Here is a 16,325-nt window from a genome sequence, read left to right as displayed (position 1 = left end):
ACAGGGAGACAGGAAGGGGTGGTAGGAGAGGGGCTAATAATTTCAAATATGGTAATTAGGGGAGACTCAAATAAGGTCAAAAATGTTAGACAAGTTGAAGAGTGTCAGTCTTCATTTAAAAAAACACCAATAAATAATACCGAGAATCTGGTAGGCACATAATTAGCATGTATACACAGAAACACCAAAGACGTATCTATTCAAATCCAAAGGAAGGAACAATTGTTCCGGGTTGGCGATGTAAGCGAAGGCTTTGAAAACGTGGTGGAGGCTGAGACGTGTTAGACGTGGACAGGCAGGGGCTAGAGCAGACAGAGGCAGGCGTTCCAGGTTCGTGTGAACAAAAACTCAGAGGAAGGACACTGTAGACCACAGTGAGTGAACTCTGTGGGGCTTGTTTCGGTTCCAACCTAAAAGTATGTGGATATCACTGATACAAAGGGAGGGGGGAAGTACAGACTGGAGCCAGAGTTAGAGAGCCTTTGGTGCGAGTCTAACCGGTTAGGCTCTGCTGGGTTTATGGGGGCCGGGTTACACCATGAGAGGATTCATTCCATGCAATGTGATCAACAGCCTCCTGGAAAAGGTGTAATCAGGAATTCACACTTAGGTTCACAAATTCTCTTCTATATTGAAGAGCAAGAAGAAATTAACTGCAGATTATAATGACTGTGGTCAACACTCCATTACAATATCAGTTACTCTAAATCTTTACTATTATCCTCAAAACTACAACGCAATTCCATTACATCACTAATCCCCACCAACAGATGGCATTCCTTATAATGCCATCAGGAACAGTAAGGTCACTAAGGTTGGCTTTTCCTTACTTCTCACTCTTCATCTACGGAGTTATCTATATTCATATCCATGCTCACCTTCAGATCATTCCCTCATAAGTCTTTCTTCAATACAGCTGTATTGGACACATATTAGGTACCAAGCATTATGTGATTAAGTAAGCTGACAATTACAATTTGGTGAGAATCAATTACATGAAAAGGATGAAGGAGATTATGAGACCACATTCTTCATAACTTCCATCTTTCTTCTTAATACATCCAAAAATCATACTTAGGTCATTTATGGGATTTCTAACTCATATAACTTATCAAATATATACATTATGAAAGCTGATACATTTTTACATTTACACTAGGAAAATAACTTACTTTATATCCACCTGTGGGGACAACAACTGAAGTCTTGTGTATGCAAACATCCAAGCATAGCTCACAGCAGTAGCACAGTGTTTTGGAAGGTTTTCTTGCTTTAAAAAACTGGAGAGACTTATAATCCATGGGTCTTGGCCTTGAGTCACATGTGCAAATATCCATATATGTGATGGACTAATCACATCAAACTGGTGGCTAATTGGAGAAGAATTCCATTCTGCTAATGTTTGTAGATCTATTGAGCTGGGGCAATACAGCAAAGTAGTCTATGTAGAGAAAAAAGAATGGATTACTGCTCACTTCGTAACTTTTGAAGTTCTGCCATATGAACTGCTTTCAACTTTAAGTGGCCTGCTGGTAGTTTCAAGAACAGAGGTTCTGAAACAGGTTAATACGAGGTCTAAGATAATGTTGAGAGAGAGGAGAATTCCTGAAATTGCATTTAAGGTTTTTGGTTGCATGTGCACATGTGTTTTTCTGGAAAGAGATTCCATATCTTTCATTAGTCTCAAAAGGATCTATAAAGCAAAAAGGTTAAGAACCATTACCTGTGTAATTCATATATGAATATGCAATTTCTGTGGGTGTACAGAAGCAGCTACAGAATTCATAAATGAGCTACCAGCTGCCACACTGATGTGCCCTGTATAAGTGGAACAGACTGGGCTTCTCTCCTCTCCTCGAATGTGATGTGTACACATTCGTACATATTTGCTCAATAATATTCTGAGCTCTTATACTGAAAAGATTTGCCTTCAGAGCAAATTATATGGCATTCAATAACAAAACCAAATGGAGTCTTAAACTGGACAGATGCTAAATTCACTCAATCATCAATTGATATTTATAAAGCACCCACTAAGACCAAGGCACTGCACTGCTTTCAGCACTAGAAGAGAGTCATCAATTACTCTTTTTGTTGGCACAATTCAAGTTAATCATCTAGAGCAGAATTTTTTAAATTATACCAATTTAGAATCATCTCTTAGGTTTATAAAGTTCTCTTATTTCCCTCGGTTACATATAATTCGTGAGTTGTAAAAGCCAAGTGTTATGCAGAGAGCATACAAACCTCTAGTCCATATACTCTAAAAAAGGAGGAATTTTTGAAGTAGTAAAGTTTAATAGTTACTCTTACATTTACCTTGAAATCTTGATATATGACATTATTTTTTGGTTCAAATCCAACTAAGCAAGTTTGCATAAGTTTCCTTAGTAATGTAAAAAAATGAAGCATTTTTCTTCATTTTAATGAGTCAAATTACATTATGACTCTAGCATAAAATACTACATATTTGCTCCCTTGCACTTAATTTTATGTGGCAAAGTAAAAAAACAAACAAACAAACAAAAAACCCACTGAGGGCAGAGTGCAAATTTTTTACTCCGAATTTCAATAAAAATTTTTCATAGTATTTTAACCAGTATATATGTCAAAAATATTATATGGCACAATAAATAGCAAAAAGCAGTCAATAGTAACACCAGATTTAAGAAAAACTTGTTAGATCAGAAAGACTGGAATTTTACAAAGATAAAATATTTTTACTGCTACACTAGCCACAGAAATAAATCAGTGCCACTTTTAAAAAAACGTGTGCCACTTTTTTAAAAGTATTTTTAATTTTTAAAGTACAGTTTTCAAAAATACTTTCAAATGCAATACATTTGTAAAGGAAATTCCTGTACATACATGACTTCAGTTCCAAAACAAGACTGGATGGCTTCTGGCCACCACGGTCATCACACTGCACTACATCACAGCGACAGGAATCATGCCAGTTACCTGGTCGGCCCCAGTGAGGTGTATGAAGCTCTCGAGAATGGATGGGCTCAGCCTGTCCATCACGTCTATGGCCAATTCATCATCACCCTATAAAAAATACATCGTATGTATTTTTAAAAATTAAGAATGTTTAAGAAAAGTAGCTAAACTTAAATATTAAAAATGGACTATAGCACTACTGGCTACAAGCGGAATTGAAGGCAAGTGGGCTAGTTCAGACCCCGCCAACAAACTTTGTTATGACCTGGGTTACACTGCATGGCCATAACAGGAATGTAATCACGATGGACAAAAGGGCAGTTTTTTAGTGTTTTCAATAGGTATGTAAATGAAATCTCTAAATCGTACCTTTGGTATTTCCAAAAGTGCAAACAAAGCCCGTATTTCCCTCAGGACACTGACGGCTAATCTCCTGGTGGCGGGGCGGCTGCTGCAGAGAATGACGAGCGCGAACCCTTCCACCACGTGGAACACGCTGGAGTAGGGGCCCCTTTCCAGGGGAGGGGGGTGAGAAGCTCCGTTAGCGCCGCCATGCTTGAGAAATAAACAGAGGTTAAACATGAAATTTAAAAATGCGTATAGACATTCTATTAAAACAGTTAAGAGTAAAGTAAATCACGGCTACAGGTCTGCCCAGCTCAAGCAATCTAAATAATATTTAACTTATAAAAACCTAACAGTGTACATAGTAGAAAAAAATTTAATTGGCAATCTAAACAGGAATTCTGTACCTAACTTCTATCATTCACTTAGCTATTTTGTAACCTTGGAGCTGACACTATTAGTCACGCTTGGCCTAACATTGCTATGTGGACTCTGAAGGGACTGGACTGTGCCCTCCGTACTCACTGTGAGGACCAGCAGCACAGCACCACCTTGGAACTGGCTGGAAATGGTTTCTCAGGCCCTGGTCATTTTATGCTCATTAAAGGCTGAGAAGCTGGATTGGCTCAGATGCCCCAGCTCTATAACTCCAAGGTTCTACACGTTATCATCAATCAATAATTTGAGCACCTTTAATGGTTAAAGACACATTCTGTATGAAAAACAGGGACTGACAAAACAATCAAATAATTCAAATGAAAGGCTATCCCAGTTTTTATTATTATTATTATTATTATTATTATCAGCTTTAAATATATTAGAAATAACCTAAATATGAACTAGAATTGCCTCTATTATCTATGTTCCTTCGAAATACGTTGTCAGCAAAGGAAGGAGGTTGGAGAGATTAGACACAAAGACTACATATTTCACATACGAACTACAGAAAATCTCAGTCTGAGGGATTATGAACACTTTGAGGGTGAATAAAACAAATAAAACTTTTAGTATTTGATATATAACCATCGTTGGTCATCTACCACTGACCAAATCCAAAGGGACAGAAGAACAGAAGAACATGGTACCTGTGAGTCCTGGTTTTTGTGATGCATTTGGATTGCTTGTTTCCACTGATTTATTAACTGCACCAACATCTTTACGGCATTGTCAAGAAGGGTGGGATGGACGTCAGTCACCTCGCGCACAGTAAAGTAAACGAACCCCGAGAGCACGTCCTCCCGCCAGTCCGGGAAGTCCAGCACCAGCGCCTGCAGCGTGTTGAAAGCCAGAGCACGCAGCTCCTCGTCCATGTGGACCGTGAGCCTGCGCAGATGGATTCCATCAGCAAACCTCAGACCTTCCGAGAGCTTCGTCACCCGAAACTTAACACTACGACCTTAGTGAATGTGTCCTCTTAACTGGTTTGCAAGAAGGATGAGCGTACAAACCAACATTCACGTTCTGTGTCACATCCTTTCTGATGCTAGTCTATATTCATCATTTGTCTNGCAGCTCCTCGTCCATGTGGACCGTGAGCCTGCGCAGATGGATTCCATCAGCAAACCTCAGACCTTCCGAGAGCTTCGTCACCCGAAACTTAACACTACGACCTTAGTGAATGTGTCCTCTTAACTGGTTTGCAAGGATGAGCGTACAAACCAACATTCACGTTCTGTGTCACATCCTTTCTGATGCTAGTCTATATTCATCATTTGTCTAAATTCACATACCAGTCTATTAATGCTAGTTAGTATTGTTACTGTAACTCAGAATAATTTTGATCATAATGCAAATGCTGTATGAAGAAAATACAGACTGACACATCAGACTTATATTTAAAAATACTTTGATTCTTAAAATAGAATTAAAGTATCCTATAATCAATCAAAAATTATATTCAATCATGTAACATCTTAACACCCCCTCCCATTCGTCTTTCACTATCACTGGGAAGAACACGACTCATGTCAATCACTCCTCTCACACTGCTGAGGTAACAGTTACACACAAGATACTGACTGTAAGAAAGGAAATAGAACCAATCAAGATGGACTCAATGTAACAGAAATAATTCTTAAGGTGAGAATGAGAATAAATTTAGAATGAGAGTAGTAACATCATAAATGGAGTGCACTTAGAAAAAAGTTTAAAAACTTGTCAAACTAACACATAAGCCCCTAAAGGCAGCTAAAGTCTAAACGAATGAGAGGAGAGGCTATACAAAATTGCCTTCTAAGACATCAAGACAATACGGGGACATGAACATAATGTGAGTTAAAGGATTTTTAACAGGACACTGAGAAAATGATTTAGAAACAGAAAAGACGGCCACAGCAAGTAATGTCACATGGACAAGCTTCTGACTGGAAGCTGAAGAGGACTAGTTTGGTGACTGACCATCAAGACAAACGCATCCAAGTTAAAACAGCCTGAGTATGACAAGTAGGTAAGATTAAAAATGTGCCACAATTACATGCTTGGGAACTGGGCTGATGGTGTCACTCTCAGTGACAGAGGAGGAAAGCTGTGTGGTTTAGGTGCACGGAGGCACCATGGTCTTCACCCTGCTGAACTCAGTCTGGCCTTCACTAAGCCAACCTCAGTGACAAGGAGACTGAAGAGAGAGTGCATTCCAGCTGAGCAGACTCAGGAGTGAGCCACACGACGCAGCAGCAGTGATATCATCCCGTCAGAAATACCATACGGGGTCAGGCTAAGGGTCTCTAGCCCAGGAGTCCGTCTCTGAGCCAGGGAGGTGCAGTGGGACAGGAGAGTGACTGGCCGACTACATGATGCTGACTCGAAAGGTTATTTCGACACCCCTCAACCCATGAATGTGTAAATATGATCTTACACCTATCTCTGTGCCTCAGCGTACAGACATATGAGAACAAAAGTGAAGCCTGGTCAATTTAAGGCAGGGGAACTAACTTTCCTTAGAGACAGCATACAGGTCTACAAACTTAGAATGTGTCTTTGACTTGTTGGTTTGCCTGCTTTATTTATTTTTTTTTTAAGATTTTATTTATTTATTTATCTTTAGAGGGGAAGGAGAGAGGGAGAGAAACATCAATGTATGGTTGCCTTTTGTGCGTCCCCTGCTGGGAGTTGGGCTGCAGGGAACTGGACTACAACCCAGGCATGTGCCCTGACTGGGAATCGAACCGCGATCCTCTGGTTCGCAGGCCCGCGCTCAATCCACTGAGCTACACCAGCCAGGGCGCCTGCTTTAGTTTTAAGCAAACAAGATCTGGCCATCACAATTGCAAATAAGAGAAACAGGGGACAAAATAGATTAGGCTCTGACAGAGGTGTCCAGCCTGTGGCCCACCACAAAATCATAAATTTACTGAAAACATTATGAGATTTTTTTTTGTGATTATGTGTCACAATGTATCTAATATGTGGTCCAAGACAACTCTTCTTCCAGTGTGGCCCAGAGATGCCAAAAGGTTGGACACCCCTGCTAGAAGCTTTATTTCTGCTAAAGTAAACTGGTAAATAAACATCAGAGGGTAAAGCAGCAAAGGAAACAAAGTAAACTGTCCCCCACTGTCCAGATGTTTGTCCTGTCACTAGATGCCCCACCTGTGCCCGTACAGACACAGGTTCACTCAGGCGGGTGCCTACGAGAGCAGCCATGGCTTCTCCCTCACACACTGTCCATGGCTGCTTTGGACCTACAGAGGCAGAGAAGAGCAGCTGTGACAGAGACCACAGGGTCTGCAAAGCCTAAAATATCTACCGTCTGACCCCTTAGCTGGGGACTTCTTAACTACATCAACAGAGCAGGTTTTCAATGAGTCAACTCCTCAACTTCGAATTAATTTTGGAAGGTAATATTTAAGTTTGGTTCGTATTATTTACTCCTTTTTTTAGATCCATGACATGCCTAACAGAGCAAAGAGACAAAAACTGCAACCCTGTGGGGCTGCAATAGAAGAAAAGAGGGAAAATGAGATCTGGTCATCACCCTAGGTGCCAAAGACATAATTGCAGGTGTTAACTGAAAAATTAATTGCCTAAGGGGCATAACTACACACTGAGAATGCCCGTATGTTGAGGCGTAATGCGTTATGTAAATCCCAGGAAATATCACTTAGGTGGAAAGTGAGGGAGTCGAAAATAGGATTTGTAGGGGAATGTAAAAGAACTTCAGAAGTTAAAAATGAGTACGGAGACCATGTTTAACATAACGTAAAAGACAAAATGGGAGTTTGGAAAGTAAATCAAATAACAGATTAAGTGTCTTTATCACTAGTCTTTTACTGATAACAATAACAGAGCTGGTTTGAAATTTAAAGGGATCAAAAGATATAAAAATCAACATAGCAAACAGTAATTCTCATTTACCTTGCTAACAACTCAATGAGGTCAGTTCTGCTCATGCCGTCAGGAATCAACCTTGGAATAGCAGCAATACAAGTTCTAAACAAATCAATTTTGGGTTTTCTTTCCCCCCTGAAAAATACATCAAAGAGGTCTTAATAAGTATATTATCACACTGGAAAATAAAAACAAACTTACAAAAATAATTATAGAAGATAGGAGCCTACCCCAAAAAGTTTAATGTATTATAGAAAGAGCACATACAAATTCAGTAAATAATAAACAGTTTATAAATGAACAACAGAATACAGAGATAATTCAAGGAAAAACATAGTAAGCAAAAAAGATTTCTCAGTGATGATAAAACAAGCATAGGAACTATAAGGTTTAAATAATAAATATTAAGTGAATTATTTATAATACAAATATTTCAATAAATAAATTTTAATATAATTTAACTAATATTGCATCCTTAGTAAATAATTATATTTTAAAAGATTTTATATATTTTTAGAGACAGGTGTAGGGAGGGAAGAAGTGGGAAAACATCAATGAGAGAAAAAAACATCGATCGGTTGCCTCTCATATGTGCCCCGGCCGGGGACCAGGCCCTAAATCCAGATGTGAGCCCTGACCAGGAATTGAATTGGTGACCTTTTGCTCTGTGGGAAGATGCCCAACAAACTGAGCCACACTATTTAGGTTTTTAGTAAATAATTATTAAATAATAATTATATTGGTATTAAATAACTCAATATTGGTTATTTGGGGACCCATAAAACTAACAAAAATTTTTTAATTAAATATTTACTAAAAAGGTTCTTGCAGAACAGACTTTATCATATACCACTGTTGCTACAGTCTGCTCTTGTCTCTTCCTTTGACTTCAAGACACACATACACATTTAAAGTCTTTATGTGATAAAATGTGTCATTTTTTGAAATTCATCTGGTTCCTTCAGGGGCTTCCTACAATTTAATTTTACTGTATTTTCTTCTAGTTACTAAATAATTTCATTATTTTAAATATCTAATATTGTGATATACTGGCTTTTACTTTGGTCTATATTTTCAGGTGAGGCTTTTAGTTAATTTCTTTTATCCAAAGTGTCCTTAATGGGCCTAATAGAATAATTCTAATGTAGAAAAGAATGGGATGATTTAAATGTTTTGGGCCAGTATTCGTTATAGTGGCAACAGACTTGCTTCTGACTTTGGGAGTTTTTATACAGTCAGTCTCCTCTTTGCACGGTTCCCTTGCACATGACTTGTAGTCAGCACATTTTAGTTAACTGGTACCAGTGTCGGCATGGCTCACTTTCCAGTCACCACACGTTACCTCTAAGTAACTGCATACGCAAGCTTCCCATTGATTAGTGTACAGTCCACCAATCATGATGTACCTAACACACAGGCTTCATAATCAGAGACAAATCACACCACTCTTCAAATTCAGTCATGGATAGTGGAGGAGAAAAGGAAAAGTGCTCTCATTAAAAGTGAAGTTCAAATCAAACATGGATGGGGCTGCAGAGGAAACAGCCGACGGGACTGCCAACACTGCCATGGCTGGCGGTGCCGCACGCAGCCACAGGAGCCTGGTGAGGGCCCTCTTACCGACACACATGAGGAAAGTGGTGTGGGGAAATGCATGCAGATTTCCCAGATGAAGTAACGCAGAAAACACTTCGCCTCAGAGAAACTCTCAGAGATTTAGTGTACACTAGTATAACAACTGTGTATTAATTAAATTAAGAGGTCCAATTCCAATTTGGTAATCTAAGACATAGAATGCAGATATTAAGATCTGAAAAATGTTGTCCCTTACATGGAATACACAGATACTTCTTAGCAAATGAAGGAAGCTATTGCCATGAAATATCTTCTCTTGAGCAGGAAGTCCCTCACAATGAGGAAAAAAGATGTTGGGATGACAAGCAATGTTAACGGTGGGGCGGGCTGGGGAGGGACGAGGTACTGTTTTTAAAAAACTACTCATACATTCTTCCTCTCCGCACCCCTGGTTCCCAGGAGGTTTTCAGGTTTTCTGTATGTTTATTGGGGCCCTGGAAATAAAAACATTAGTTTGACTTAATAAATCAATTAGCCCATACACATCTGGGCTACCTAGGATTTATCTATCACTCACAGAATTCATGTAGGCCTTGGTCACTGACAACAGACCAGGCTGAGAATCCGGGACCCCCTTCGCTTTCTATACTAGGTCAACAGCACTTCAAAGAATAAAACTGAGCACATGGAAGGAATGACTGCTATACAGCAGCACATGGCAATATGGAAGAACTCCAGAAGAGAAAGCAGCAAGCAAGAAGCAGCCGTCTCTACTCTTTCACAAAAGCAGAAATAGCAATGAAGGACTAATGCACCACATACGTGATCATATCTTCAGGCTCCTTGTTGGACATCTGCACACTAGTCATACACATGGGCCTCCCCACCTCTTTGTCTAAGTGTCTGAGAATGCTGTCTAATGCTCTTCTCACTTGAGGGTAGTAAATTGACATTCCTAGAGGGGGGAAAAACTTAGTTATACAATGTCAGAAACAAAATAGAGGATAGTTACAGTTACTTTCTGTAAAAATAAAAGCCTCTTAATCTTTCAAAGATGTTAGTTTATCATTGTTACAAAAGAAGGAGTTTCGACTGTGAAATACTCTTCTTGATGGTCAGCTTCAGCATATTGGACAACGTGTAAAAATTATGCAGAGAACTAAAATGTGAAGGGAGAATAAAATGCAGTAAATAGTATCATGTAAGAAAATAAAAATTTAACCCAAAGACTTTAAATCTGACTACATATAGATATTATGAAAAATGTATTTTTATCACACTGTATATTGTAATAACCTTTATATATATATATATAAACTTTTACAAAATATTATCAAAAAGCACATTATTTATTCAAGTTAACACTAACCTATGACTTTTGCTTCTTCATCTGTCAAGGTTTTATTAAGAAAAATTTTCTTCACACGAAGAGTGTTTCCTGAAGGAAGGATAACTCCTGTCGTTGGCATTGGAGGTTCACCATCTTTCTGCTGCAAACTGTCCGCTATTACAAGGAAGACTCGGAGGCCTATGTTCATTCTCTTCGGAGAAAAAAGTTTCAAAATAATGAAGTCAAAGTTTCAGCAATTTTTTTTCATGTTAAAAACATCCCATCAAATAACACTAGGGAATCGGAAGGATGAAGACAGAAGAACCTTTGTGCTCAACATTTCTAACCAGTCCTGGCACTGAAGTTGGCTTTTACCTCAAATTCCCAAGCGCACACCCACCCCCTTCGGAGGTGGACTGGCTGTCCTGGTCTCCGTCAAGCTATTTCGAACCTCTCCCACCTCCTCTCAACTCTCCAACTCTCCTCCCTTCCCCTCTCCAAGCAGATTTGTCTCCCACACAACAGAAAGAGAAACCCAACTTTCTTCAAACTCTCACTACAATGCACCCCGGCATACCCACATCTGCACCTCTTCTTCCCCCCTTTGCTCCTGTTATGAGTCAAAGGGGTGCTGGTCTTTCTAGTTGTTAGGATTCCATCTGATCTTATATATTGGGCAGATTATACTATTACCTATTTCCTTGCATCTTCAACATTTCCCTTTCAACTGCATATACCTCATTTCTGTTAACTATACGCAATTATCTTAATAAGCCCTCCGCACAACACTGCCCCGAAGCAACTCTCGCTCCCTAGGGACCACACTGCTCCCAACAGCGGGCACTCTTCCTGTGTGACTTGCAACGGCTGGGACACTGCCCAGTATCCCTTCTTCCCTGAAAAGAGCTTCCTTCGTTTGCTGCCTCTGTGCCACTGCCGGCCGTGTCACCTCTGCCCGCAGGGCAGGTCCGGCCCCCTCTCTCTGACACCAGGTATCAGACTGCTTCACGACGAGCTCCTAGGGTGCCTTTTCCTGTCACTACGTCCTCTCTCCAAAGCAAATGCACGTGTTTCCATGACTCCAATGCCCACTCACACCAGACCACCTACTAATTTCAAGCCTGATTTTTCCTCAGATCCACCTGACATCCTTACTTGGGTTTGGGAAAGATGTCTCAGACTTGAGGTGTTCCCCCAAATGCACTCCCCCCAAACTCAACCCCTTCTCAATTATTCTGCCCTCAGTAAATGACATTCTCTCCCTCTGCACCTTGCTGTCTCCGCCCAAGCTGCCGCTACCTCTGACCTACACCAGTGGTCTCTGAAGCAGGTATGTGCACCCCAGCGGGTGAGCAAGGCAGTTCGCTGGAACACAGGGAGAAAAATCAAACCCCTGTCAATGTGCCTTTTGTTATCTAGAGCACATCAAGCTCGTCAGCTTTACCCATCTTGGTAATATGACAGTCCTGGTGCTTTCCCTGAAGACTGGGGGGGGGCCCACAACGCACCACAGCGAGGGCTCCAGGAGGCCGCCCTCAGTGATTCCTCCTTTCTGTTCATCGCTATCTGTATGTGTTTGATGAAATGAACTGATGGATACTTCTGTCTTTAACTAAACGAGCTCTCACAAGCTTAAAAGGAGCCCTGAACAGAAAACACAGATTGAAGATAATGCCTAATTAAGCCTAAATGACTAAGAACAACAAAACAGCACAACTGACACTTTCTATTCTTAGTGTGAGAATTTCAGAGAGGAGAAAACTGCTTTAGAAGTAAACTGTTCAATGGAGAAAATATTTTTGAAAATGGATGTTCAAAAGAATGTCTTTCGCTGCTCAAAAACCACACGAAGTATATAAAACACTCACGTACACTCATTTTAAAAAATCTGGAAATAAATACTACCCTGTCTTTAAAACCCTGTAACTGAAAAGCTTCAATAACCTTCTATCCTGTCTGTCAGTCACATAAATAGGCCCCTCAGGGTTTGACTATGGGGAGGCCCAGCACCACTGTGTTGAAGTACACAGGAGAAAAGACGGCACCCACAGTCTTGGTACATTCTCAAAAGTTACTGGACTCTGATGAGCCAATTCTTCAGTGAAATACCTAAAAACAATCTGCAAACAGAATGTCTACAAAGTGAATTAGAATCTACCAGTGAAAAACAGAGCCACAGAAGCAGAAAAGAATGTTGTTTTTGTCTTCTTAAAAATCATTGTTGTGCCCTCCATCTGGGCAAATGAGTTCTGTCTGTTTTGTCTCTTATACCTAACATAGTACCTGACGTATTTAACATGCTCAGTAATTGTTGAATGGGTAACATTTACTAAAGAAACCTAATGTTTATATTATTTCTATGAGACACTGGAACTCGCATAACAACTTCCAGAAGCCCGCTGAGCTGGCTTACCTGAAACTTCCTCTCTTGATTGTTACCACCATGCTCAGAACTACCCTTATACCATCAGAAAGGTTATATAACTTGCCTCAAAACACAACTGGAGTAAGAAGTAGAACATCTAACTAGAGGTTTGAAACTAAGAATTCTGATTCCAGAAATGGTGCTCAAAAAATAAAGTTTAGGACAGTGTATCATTATGTATCTTCCATTTTACCTCTGGATTAATGGTGAAAGTTTTAGCAGATTTGCCAACACTGAGAAGATCAAATATTATTTCTTTCATTGCAAAATCCAAACGTTCCTAGGAAAAAAAAAACCAATAAATCCTTCTAATCTGCTACTACAAGTTAGGTATCATGCTAAGAATTATACATATAATGGCAACAACACAAGTCTGTACCCATAAGAAACTCATAAATGTAGCTGTATACAGAAAAATACATATAAATTATAGTTATGAATAAGATTACAACATCTAAAATTAATATAATAATGTCAACTATAACTGAAAATTTTTTAATAAAAATTATAAGCATTTTACAATTATCAAATGATTTAATAACCAATGGAAAGGTTTTAAATCTTCATTCTCCACAATCACTCAGAATCTAAGTGCAGGAATTCTCAGAATGGTGATGGGAGATGGCCCCTGGATAGCAGGCATGCAGCCGGCCTAGATAGCGGTAGTGTTAGACTGGGAAGAATGAGCTCCAGGAACAAAATCTCAAGAAAAAAATTAACTAGTAAGATTAACTGATGTCTGTGAGTTTTATAGTTGTGGCCGAGTATTGGTGTGAAGCAATTAATCCAAGGGAGTGGGTACACCCCTGATAAGGGGAGGCAAGTACAGAGCTACACCCTAATCTAATGGCAACAGTTTCCTGAATACCAGACCTAAAGCACAATTTGCCTTCATTCATCTTATGGATAGACTGATACTTACCTAATTATCACTAGTTCTGTGCTCCAGTAAACAGAAGTATAGTCATTTTATTTAAATATCCCTTACTCAGTCACTGTCAAAATAACTACATTATGGGCCATTTAAACTGTCATGTTTTTAGGTGAAAGAGAGTGCAATGAACATTCTGAAATGAAACACCTTCCGAAGCTGCAGAGGTAAGCCCACCTATACTCCCACAGCGCTGATGTCCCAAAAGGGGGGATGTGATTAAAACCTTCGATCCACTCACTCGGCAACTATTCAATCCCCTTCTAATAAACCTTCCTTAATACAGCGTCTAGAAGGCTAAAATGGTATTTCCCAGCATGCCTCATAACAATAGGCTTTCGAATGTGATTCAGACCCAGCCAAGCGGTACATTCGTGTGAGTCTTAAGAAACCTATTTCTCCAGTGGGGACCACAGCAGCAGCGTGGGTCCAAAGCACTGCTGGCGACTCCCTAACTAACTTGGTAACTCTTTGGTTGTGGTGGAGGCAGCAGCTTCCTTGATAGCCCGATTCTATAGTTGCCTCTTAATCGTTCAGCCAATTAGTGTTTCTGTGAGCTAGTAGGGTTCAACCATCTACAGTGGATTCTAGTGTCTATACCTAAGAACCTAGGAAATACAGATTATGAAAACAATTTTCAGAAGTCTTTCGAGATACTCAGGAGGTAGTGAGTTACTGCACCAACAGCAGGATTATGAGACAGCTTCTTGACTCTTCATGAACTGAAAGTGCTTCTTCTACCTGTGGGCCTCATTTCCTTCTCCGAGTGCACAGATCGATGAGTTAGATCGATGTTGTCACACACATACAAAAATCATCAGTATCTTTCACTTTTCACTTTTTAAAGCATGCATTTATTACTTCCACCACCGAATAGTAATAAATGTTTTCTTATCTGGCTTTTAGATGTGTAACGCATTTTCGGACTCCAAGTTCCTAAAACACATCACTCCTATAGCCAACATGGACACATGCACTATGAGGTGAAGCACTCACCTGAGCAATGAACTGGATAATCTTCACAAATATATTGAGAGGTGTATCGCGAGGAACCACACTACGTGAACCTTTTGGAAAAAGTGCTGACACTATGCTCATAAGACGGCTATGGGAAAAAGAAATTAGTCATAATGAGATCATTAAATTAACAGAACATAAGCAAACTAGTTCCCTATTCTTCATAATACGTTGGGAGAATTCATATTCCTCTACAAGGTATTTGCAATGTTGACTAATATTCTATTAGCGTGGTAGTTTTTACCACTGGTTTATTTTAAGTACACTTTGAAACAAAGGCACTCACCTTTGAGTTACAGTGTTGCTTTCACATTTTATTCTAATTACATAAACCCACAATAATCTGTACAAAGATTCCAGTGCAACTCGAGACATTTTAGGATCTTTATTCTGTTTAGAACAAAAGAGAATTAAAAGAAATGTATTTATTAAAGTACTTGCAATCATTTCAGAACAAATACATTCTTTGTCAACAACTAAAAGCCCTCATTTCTCTTTTTTTCTTCAGTCATTTCTCTTTCTTTCCTCAATTCAGTTTTAAATATTTAAGTATATATATTTGTATATGGTAAGTACTGAATATATATTTGGCATATGGCAAGTACAGATAGTTCAAAAATAATCATACATATGGAAATCCTGAGCCATTCCTTATACTCTCAAAACAAAATAGTAAAGTATTAGAATCATACTAATACTCCTAAGAACTTCAAAATTACACACACACATCAAATTACTTGATGATAAATGTTTCACACAATACTGACAAAATGATGGAGGAATTAGTAATCTTGGCAATAATTCATTGCAACCTATATACAGTTAAAAGCTGGAACATCAAATGCTGTTATAGATATTTGCATTTATGAAATAATACCAAATACTGAGTGACTAGCCTTAAGAGAGAAAATATGGACCAGTGGGTTAAGAGCATGGGCTATGGAATTAGGAATGACTGGCCAAACCCGTCCTCAGATACCGTTACATAACTTGCGGCCACAACTTCCTCATCTAAAGTGGAAGTAATATGGTACCTACCTCACAGATTTAGGAAATTATGTGAAAAGCACCTGAAACTCTGCCTGGTACATAGTAAATGCTCAGTAAGTTTTAGGTGTTATACCTTCAGCTTTTTACTTAGAAGCAGAACATTATTTAAATTATTATTATGTAGAATCAGAAAAGTATTCCATTTCAATCACAATTTGATTAACAAACCTCTTCTTCATACTAGCTATTATAAAAAGTCATCAAATGACCAGTGATATAATGAGATTTAATTATGAATATTGAAAATGTAGCTAATCAACTTTATTCGGAGAAACTCTTTACGTTGGTTGTAGGATGCACTGATTGCCATACATGAGCATTAATTTCACTTAGTTTTGAAGATTTTTTGTTAAACAATTATTTTATATATAGCAACAGACAAAAGA

The 16,325-nt window shown here is 39.1% G+C and overlaps 1 protein-coding gene across 6 annotated transcripts in view; it reads right to left on the bottom strand.

The window, feature by feature from the left end:
* The window catches only part of FRYL (FRY like transcription coactivator), a 248,106-nt gene that overhangs the window by 80,623 nt on the left and 151,158 nt on the right, over window positions 1-16,325 (bottom strand). For all 6 annotated transcript variants that reach the window (XM_037034140.1, XM_037034141.1, XM_037034139.1 and 3 more), the window contains 10 exons: window positions 15,176-15,279; window positions 14,869-14,977; window positions 13,135-13,221; window positions 10,556-10,727; window positions 10,009-10,141; window positions 7,639-7,746; window positions 4,371-4,608; window positions 3,310-3,495; window positions 2,962-3,048; window positions 1,173-1,441 (listed from right to left, as the gene is read on the bottom strand). In XM_037034140.1, coding sequence (XP_036890035.1) covers window positions 1,173-1,441; window positions 2,962-3,048; window positions 3,310-3,495; window positions 4,371-4,608; window positions 7,639-7,746; window positions 10,009-10,141; window positions 10,556-10,727; window positions 13,135-13,221; window positions 14,869-14,977; window positions 15,176-15,279 — 1,493 coding nt within the window. The remainder of the gene's footprint in view (window positions 1-1,172; window positions 1,442-2,961; window positions 3,049-3,309; window positions 3,496-4,370; window positions 4,609-7,638; window positions 7,747-10,008; window positions 10,142-10,555; window positions 10,728-13,134; window positions 13,222-14,868; window positions 14,978-15,175; window positions 15,280-16,325) is intronic.

This window comes from Sturnira hondurensis, unplaced genomic scaffold (genome assembly GCF_014824575.4).
Source record: "Sturnira hondurensis isolate 20B ecotype Veracruz unplaced genomic scaffold, ASM1482457v3 Scaffold0022017, whole genome shotgun sequence".
Taxonomy (NCBI): domain Eukaryota; kingdom Metazoa; phylum Chordata; class Mammalia; order Chiroptera; family Phyllostomidae; genus Sturnira; species Sturnira hondurensis.
Note: the sequence above shows the minus strand (reverse complement) of the source record. Positions and strands in the feature narration are given on the sequence as shown.